The sequence below is a fragment of the Babylonia areolata genome, chromosome 15 (assembly GCF_041734735.1).
Source record: "Babylonia areolata isolate BAREFJ2019XMU chromosome 15, ASM4173473v1, whole genome shotgun sequence".
Lineage (NCBI taxonomy): Eukaryota > Metazoa > Mollusca > Gastropoda > Neogastropoda > Buccinidae > Babylonia > Babylonia areolata.
The window spans coordinates 931138-939881 of NC_134890.1; the positions used below are offsets into that span (position 1 = coordinate 931138).

At 40.6% G+C, this 8744-nt stretch overlaps 1 protein-coding gene across 1 annotated transcript in view; it reads right to left on the reverse strand.

Annotated features, from left to right (window-relative positions):
- LOC143290134 (N-chimaerin-like) overlaps positions 1-7468 on the reverse strand; it is a 56108-nt gene extending 48640 nt beyond the window's left edge. The window contains exon 1 of the mRNA XM_076599426.1: positions 7339-7468. Coding sequence (XP_076455541.1) covers positions 7339-7345 — 7 coding nt within the window. The 5' untranslated portion in view covers positions 7346-7468. The remainder of the gene's footprint in view (positions 1-7338) is intronic.
- Between the last annotated feature and the right edge of the window lie 1276 nt (positions 7469-8744).

The window sequence follows — 8744 nt, forward strand, 5'->3', positions numbered from 1 at the left end:
AGCCACAAACACTTCAAAGCCCACCCACTGATCATCTAAGAGTGAACGTGGAAGCCACAACCCACCATAACAGGAAAAAAAGGAGGAGGAAAAAAGAGAAAGATCATGTCTGCAGAGCTTCTACCTCGCTTGTGCATGGAGAGACCACACAATTCTATTCTCAAGCATTAGTCATTACCTCGGATCTCTCTCACTCACTCTCTCTCTCTCTCCTTCTTGTTTAAGTTTCATGAAAAAAAAATATCATACAAACTGTAAGTGCTACCCTGTACTAACTCAACAGAAACTAGAAACATAATCCTGGTGTCCTTCTGACTTGCCTGTCTCCAAAACCTAAAGCTTCAGAAACTTGTTTTAGTTGGCAACTCGACTATGAGAATACAGAGCTAAATTCAAAATTCTTTTAAATAATGCACTTATAACATAAATTTTGCTTAAAGTTAAATCATTCCTTTTTAGGTTCTGAGCATAGATTGTACGTATGCTGCATATGTGTGTGTAGTTTTAAATGTGTGTGTGTGTGTGTGTGTGTGAAGACGAACACTGTATAAGAGCTCAACACAGTTACCCCGCAAAGCACTGGCTAAAGTGCATTCATGGTCACACACACACACACGTCGGCACAGAACAGTTAAAACTTGAAGTGACAACTTCCTATTTTGAAGCTAAACGTCCAGCTATCAGATTCCAACCACATGACAAAGATCATGCAGTACTCTGTGGGAATGTGACGCCCTGTTTCTCAAACTGCACAAGTCTGCTTAAATCACGATCACATTCCTCCGCTTTGATGCCCCTCCCCTCCATGTAAAACGATCTCCGTATCGTGACCAGACTGTCAAAAGGGAATGGCCCCCCCCAAACAAGCACACAGCTGAAATCTGGATCACAGGAAACTGAACCTCTCACTGCAGACATGTCTTCCAGTAACGTACTAACAATGGAACAGTGGGGCTCTCCACACAGTTTCTGCGTCGTGATCATAAGGAGGAGAACGGAAATTTACATAACACCTTCCAACGCTCAAGGCACTTTACAGTAACAGCAAAAAGTGATACCAATAAACATATAAAAATGCTATGGTGTTACTGTAACGCAAAAAGATAGCAACCACACACACACACACACACACACACACAACAGACTCACAAATGAGCGCACACATGCATACATGCACTCACATACACACACACATACACAACACACACACACACACACACATGTATGCGCATGCGTGCATGCACACACACACACACACGCGTGCACACACACACACAGAGTCACAACACAACTCAGACACACACACATACATCATACAATCAGGAACCTCATCTTGGAAAGCATGATCAAATTATACTTTATAGTCCCCAGCTCCTTTTTGCTTTGCCCCCCCCCCCACCCACCCCCATTCTCCCCCTCCCCCACCCCACACCAATATAAAAACCAAATAGCTAGATCTCCAAAAAAGGTGAAAAGAAACAAAGTAACAACAAAGAACAGTGGGATGAATAAACCAGAAGTCACCCAGCCACTGGTCTAAATAAAGAACGTGCAGCTCAAATATTTCCTCTGACACTAGTACAGATGCTGAGAATCTAGGTCTTTCTAAATGACAATGAACTAACCTTTGCTAGAAGTAGAACTTGGCACATTCTAAAATATAAGTTCCACACTTTGTTTCTTCCACACAGAGAGAGACAGACAGAGAGAGACAGAAAGAGAGAGGGAGAACAATCTGAAATGAAAACAGACCACCAAAATGAGTTCTAAATAAATTAGAAAGAACCGAGTACAAAGAATGAATAAAAGGGAGCACGCACACAACAAGAAATTAAGAAAAGAAAGAGAAGAAAAAAAATAACAGCCCAGAAACGTAATGGAACAAATTACAGAAGTACAACAACGAAAGCTTAACTAACAAAAAAAAAAAAGGGGGGGGAGGCCGGGTTCTGAAGACAGAAAGAGAATGGAGAAAAAAGCTAAAGAAAGAAAATAGTATAAACACTGAAAGAAAAAGCGGAGCTAACAGAGAAAAAGAACAGTTCAACAGACAAATAAAAACGCCATAGAAAAACAGAGAAACGAAATAAAATTCTATTTAAAGAGGGTAAACGAATAAGCACAATGTCTTGGGTTGTTTTTTTTTACACTCAGCCCTCTGGGCAAGAAATCTGAATGCAAAAAGAAAAGAACAACAACGTTAAACTGAATGCCACAATACTGGAGAGAGGGGTGGGGGGAGTGGGGGGCAGAAGGAGAGACATACACTGCAAGAGAGACAGAGAGCTCAAAGCAGACTGCAGAGAAAGAGAGAGAGACTCAGAGAGAGAGAGAACCGGGAAGTTCAACTTCCAAGGAAAGAGAGGGGGAGAAAGAGAGACAGACCGACACTCTGAGTGACCGAAACTGAAAGAGAGACCGAGACAGAGAGGCAGGCAGCATTGGACTTTCAATCGGAGGGTCTCGGGTTCAAATCTTGGTGGTGCCTGGTGGGTAAAGGGTAGAGATTTTTCCAATCTCCCAGTCCAAGGTCAACATATGTGCAGACCTGCCAGTGCCTGAACCCCCATCGTGTGTATAAGGACGCAGTTCAACTACGCACGTTACGGATTTTGTAATCCATGTCAGCATTTGGTGAGTTATGGAAACCAAGAACATACCCAGCATGCACACCCCTATGGCTGCCTACATGGTGGGGTAAATAAACAAAATGGTCATTCATGTAAAATGTTAAATGTTACATGTTTGTCTGAGTGTGTCTGCTATGTGCGCGTGCCTGAAATCGAACTGAATGACACAGGAAACGAATGATGAGCACCCAGTGGCAGCCATCAGTCAACTCTACCCAGGTAGGCAGCCTGTTGTGCAAATGACCCCGTGTTTGTAAAGCGCTTAGAGCTTGGTCTCCCACCAAGGAGAGGTGCTATACAAGTATCCATATCAATCAATCAAAGACCAAAACAGAGGGAGGGAAACAGCAGGGGTGGATACCAAACGAAAGAAAAAAGACAGACACAGTTGAAAACACTGCAAAGAAAACAATCATGTTCTTCCTGTTTGAAACTGGCAGCAAAGCTCCGAATTGTCTGTCTAACAGGTAGTTTCAGTTTCAGTTTCAGTTTCAGCAGCTCAAGGAGGCGTCACTGCGTTCGGACAAATCCATATATACGCTACACCACATCTGCCAAGCAGATGCCTGACCAGCAGCGTAACCCAACGCGCTTAGTCAGGCCTTGAGAAAAAAAAAAGAAAAAGAAAAAAAGGTGAATAAATAATAGATAAGCTTACATAAATAAATAAATAAATAAATAATTATTATAATATTTTAAAAAAAGGTAGTAGTAATGATAATAATAATAAAATAATAATAATAATAAATAAATAAATAAGACAACAATGATGATAAATAAGCAAATAAACAGGTAGGTCATTTGATAACTTACAAACACGCACATGAGTATGACTAGGAGTAGTGAACGTATCAGTGTAGGAGTGTCAAGACCCTCTGCCAGGTTCTTTCTTTCAAACCTTTTCCTTCTTTATTACCGTATTTTAACTCTCTCCATACGAACGGCGAAAGAGACGACGTTAACAGCGTTTCTCCCTAATTACCACCATCAAAATATTACAAGCGGAAGGCTCTTATACTGAAGACGTGAATGTTGACAAAAAATACCACAATTCTGACGACGGAAGCTAAAGGTTGGGGTCATTCAGACACCCACTGGACATCCGAGGGGTCTGTGTAGAGGAGAAGAGAGGACTGGCCGTACTGCATGAGTTAACCACTGCAGATACACTGCAGAGAGGATTGTACTGTCTTCACAGAGACAGAGACAACATCATTCATTTAAATATCATATGATTATACTATTATGTTCCTTGCTTTCTGGAAAATGTACTTCCTTGCTTTCTGCGGAGTAATATCTGTGTTCTGATGCTCTTACTGAAACATTGCTCTACACACAAGGAGAACACAAAAAATAAGACTCCCATGACTGAGTGCACTATTTCACTCTGTTTGCATGAAGTATTCGTGACTGTATGTGTGTATATTATATAATTATGCTCAGACTTTACAGTCTCTCTGCAATAAGTCATAAATATACATATATATATCATTTCAGAGTTTAAGTTTGGTTCAGGACACCGCCTCTCAAAGGCAAGCAGTGCATTTGGCCGCCTCCAGAAAAGAGTATGGAAAAACCACTCCTTGCGACTCTCCACAAAGATGCAAGTCTACCGAGCTGCTGTACTGTCAACACTGCTAGATCAGAGGCATGGGTGCTGTACCGGAAACAAACAAAGCGGCTCGAGCAGTTCCATCAGAGATGCCTTTGGTCTATCATGGGCATCAAGTGGAAGGACTACATAACGAATATAGAAGTCCCAGAAAGAGCTCAACTGCAAAGCATCAAGTCAATGCACATGCTAAAACAACTTCGCTGGGCAGGACACATCACCCGGATGCCTGACACTCGCATGCCGAAAGCAGTATTCTATGGGGAGTTGGTCCAAGGCAAATGCAATACAGGCGCACCACAGAAAAGATTCAAGGACCAGCTGAAGAAGCAACTGTACCAAGCAGACATCAACCCCAAGACATGGGAGCAGTCAGCATCTGACAGAGGAAGCTGGAGATCTTCAACGCTCAGGGGAACCCAACACTTTGAGGAAACCAGACGACTGAACATCCAGAAGAAGGAGAAGGAAAGACCCAGGTCCGCAGCCCAGCAACGCAGGCCAGATCTACACCTGCCCACAATGCCACAGACTCTGCAGATCACGGACTGGACTAATTAGCCATCAAAAGGCATGCCACCCATCCCTGGCGGGAACTTCCCACTGATCTTCACAAGCAAAGAACCAGCCATCAACATATATACCATTTCAGAGTTTAACTTTGGTTCAGGGCACTGTGGGCCATTTGAGCGGTTCCCCACAAAAACAATGGGTCATTCAAATTAATGGGTCATGAAAAACATCGCCATTCCCATCCTTGATGACCCCATCAGGCCACCCCACACCCCCAAAACTGCTGACTTGTTTTCTACTCTGTCCATTACACTCACTGGAATGTGAAATGGTTTATATGGGTAAAACTGATGAGTCCAACAAATAATTCAATGGCTATCCCAAATTTTTTGCTTAATCACCTTGATCACAGAAAGTTGTGTCCAGAAATGCTGTCACTCTCACCCTGAACCTCTTCCATCCTCATACGGATGTGCAAAAAATGTTAAATTATGTTTGTCACTTTGTGTGTGTGTGTGTGTGTGTGTGTGTGCGTATGTGTGTGTGTGTCACAGCATGGAAAGATTATGTGCTAGTTCTGGAAAATACAACAGTATCAAACTTTATTCTGCAATGCTGAAACACTGGTTAATGGTGACTGCTCTGGACAGCAAATGTTCACCCCTCTCACACTATGGTCCATACAATACAACAAAACCAAACCAAAGCAGCACAGCTGAAAGACAACAAATCTACAATGTAACTGTCTCCTGTGGTAGTCTAATACCATTTGTTTGGGGAAAATATGTTCCTCTGCTTTGTGATACTCTAAATAAATTTCCAGTTGTAAAACAAGTCTGAAAGTGAAATGACAAAAAGTACCATACCAACATAAATGCTGACCTGTTTAATTCTGTTCCTGTGTAATCACAGGGAGAAGATTAAATGCATACTAAAGATAATTATATTTGTGTCAGTATGTGTAAGTTAGACTTATAGAAACATGAACATACTTGAAAACAAAGTATGGCTGCTCAAATGACTAAATAAAAATTGTCATGCATGTAAAAGGGCACTTGTGCATATATATATATTTTATATATATAAATATATATATATCTTGATGTGATCTAGAGTATACTCAAAACGGTCCCACTCTTCTATAACATTAACAAAGTAAACACATAAGTTGCCCACAACACTGTAAAAAATCTCTCAGACTCACTCTCCAGACGCTAGTAGCATGGAACTTTGAAAGAGATTCAACTGTTCAGAACACCCATTCATTTTTTTCTCAGGGCAGCTCCTTTCAGCGGAATGCTCTTTCATGTGATGATGAATGCCTATGGGCCAAATCTTCTAGATGTATCAAAGCCATCCTCAATCTAGGAGACCGGTGGGAAAGTAAAAACCTAAACTGGCACTGTATTCTGCCACACTTCACAATACCCAAATGATACCTTTGTTGTACTTTTTTCATTTCCTGGCTCAATACAAGTTTCTCTGGGGGTTTTTTCCACAATGTTCATAGTTCATCTGCTCGATGTCCAAGTGCAGGGCAACAAAATTAATGATTATCATTAAAAAAAAATTGTCTAAGCATCAGCTTGAAGCTGTAATCATGATTGTTTTGCTGGAGAATAAGGGATACATCCAAAAGTAAAAAAGCCCTTTTCGCATGACCATTTTAGGAAATTAACGAGTCAGATGACAGACAGACTTGCTGCGTCATCGATGGGTCATTTCAAAACTGTATCAGTGTATGTTTCAATGACTGATGACCGACATGAAACTTTAGTTAAACCTTGCCAATATAATGACTATCACTATCAGTTTATGCATGTGTACACACATGCTCAGTCAGACATATGTATCTGGGTTAAAGATATTGATTTTATCATGACAGTTTACTCTGTGACTGAGGTGCAGACACCAAGTGGGAAAACCTGTGTATGAAAGTGAAGTAAATTTATCTGACATGTGACATGTTTTGATACTAATCACTTCAATTCACAGTAATAATCATATAGTCAAAGAAACGTTGCATCTCACTTACTTGTGTTAAACTTAATGTATTACATTATTAGTAATACTCCAGTCATAAGCCCATAATGAATCACACCTTATTCACATCGAACAGTCAGGATTTAAATCACACTCCACAACAGTCAAATTCTTAAAGATCTGGAAGAAAAATAATAATAATGAACGTTACCAACCGAAACATATACAGCGTACAAAAGGAAATAAATAATTAACTGTGGTTCATTCATGCGTGTGGTTGTCCAGATTTCACCGCCTTGCTTTGGCCGTAGAATCGTGAGAATCTTCGTTTCCTAAACATGACTCAGTCTTCCGTTCTCCGCTGAGCGCCAGACTCCGAAGCTACAGCGCTAATTAGCTGACAAGCGGGCACCTCTCCTACACAAGGTGGGGGGAGTGGAGTTACTTAGACAAGCGCTACTTCCCGGAACAAAAGAAACAGCGGAACTCTTTCCCTCTTTCCCAAGACAACACAACATGCGCACAGACGACTCTTCGGTCTTTCGATAAGTCTCAACATACATCGTAGCAACTGAAACAAAGGAGAACATTTTCTCTTACCTTGCATGATTTTGGATTTTTGTAGGTCTGAGGCAGTTGGTCCGTTAAGTTCTGCTTGATAGCATTTCTCTGGCCATTTTAGATAAGCCGAACACGTTTTAATCTCTACTTCGTGTGCTGTACCAACACATCTGAGTCAATGCATGTGCTTCTTCCGCCATCTGGGGGCGCACCGCTTCCCAAGGGAAACGACTGTCCGTACTCGTACTGGAAAGAAAAAGTTGCTTCCCGTTTATTACAATTTTCCCCTCATCTCTCTCTCTCTCTCTCTCTCTCTCTCTCTCTCTCTCTCGCTCAGACTAGACAAGAAAGAAACGGTAAGAAAATGGTGAAATTGGATTAGTCAGATTGAAGGCTTGCGATCACTGGAATGTGTTATTTCTTTGCAATTCTTTTTTCTTTTTTTTAACAGACTGATGGCAACAACCGACGTTGTTTTTTTTGTTTTGTTTTGTTTTGTTTTTCAGTTCCATTTTTTCACTACTTTGACTTGGACTGGAGGGATGCTGTATTTTAGTGGTGATTATTTGTGTTTATACATTAAATAAACCCAGTCTAACGTAATTTGATACATACTTTGATACACATTGTGATTGTGCAGAAACAATACGAAGCTCAACCAATAAACTTTATTCGCTGAAACTATGATTCCGGCGAACAGAGTTGAAAGGAAACTTAGCTCAAAGTCTAACCCATCTCTCTCTTTGAGTCACACAGATAGAACAGCTCACGTCCATCAGTCTGTATACACGTCTGTCTGTCTGTCCGGCTGCCTGTGTATGTATCTATCTGTTTGTCTGCCGTCTCGTATAGTGTTCATCTGTTGATCTGTTTGGATATATATAAGTGTAGTCTGTGGTGTGTTTTAACTTTCACTGAGCAAAACTTACTGGACTTCTTAATTGTTGTTGAGATTTTGGCAACTTTTTACTTCCAGTCAAAGAGAGAAAACGTGTGTGTGTGTGTGTGTGTGTGTGTGTGTGTGTGTGTGTGAGTCAGATGTGTCGGCAAGTGTGTCTCCGCAGTGTAAGAGTCGATTTGTTTCAGTGTGCATTTTACAAGGAACATAATTAAAAACTGGCATACAATAAAACAAATATGTATTTGGAAATATGAAATAAAAAGAAGAATGTATGCATTATACATTGCTTTTTTTCTTCTTTTTAATCTTTGAACGTATTTATTACCTATGAAACCAGAAATAGTCCGAAGTCGTGTATATTATATACATATATATCTATACACTGGCATATATATACTGACTAGTAGATAGCATAATAATGATGTGCAGTCTATAGTTTTTTGTTTGTTTGTTGTTGTTTTTATTAATCGGTACACATTTTCAAGTTCACTGGGACAACAGCATATCATGATATTCTACATTTCAACAGCTTGGACTGACGGAG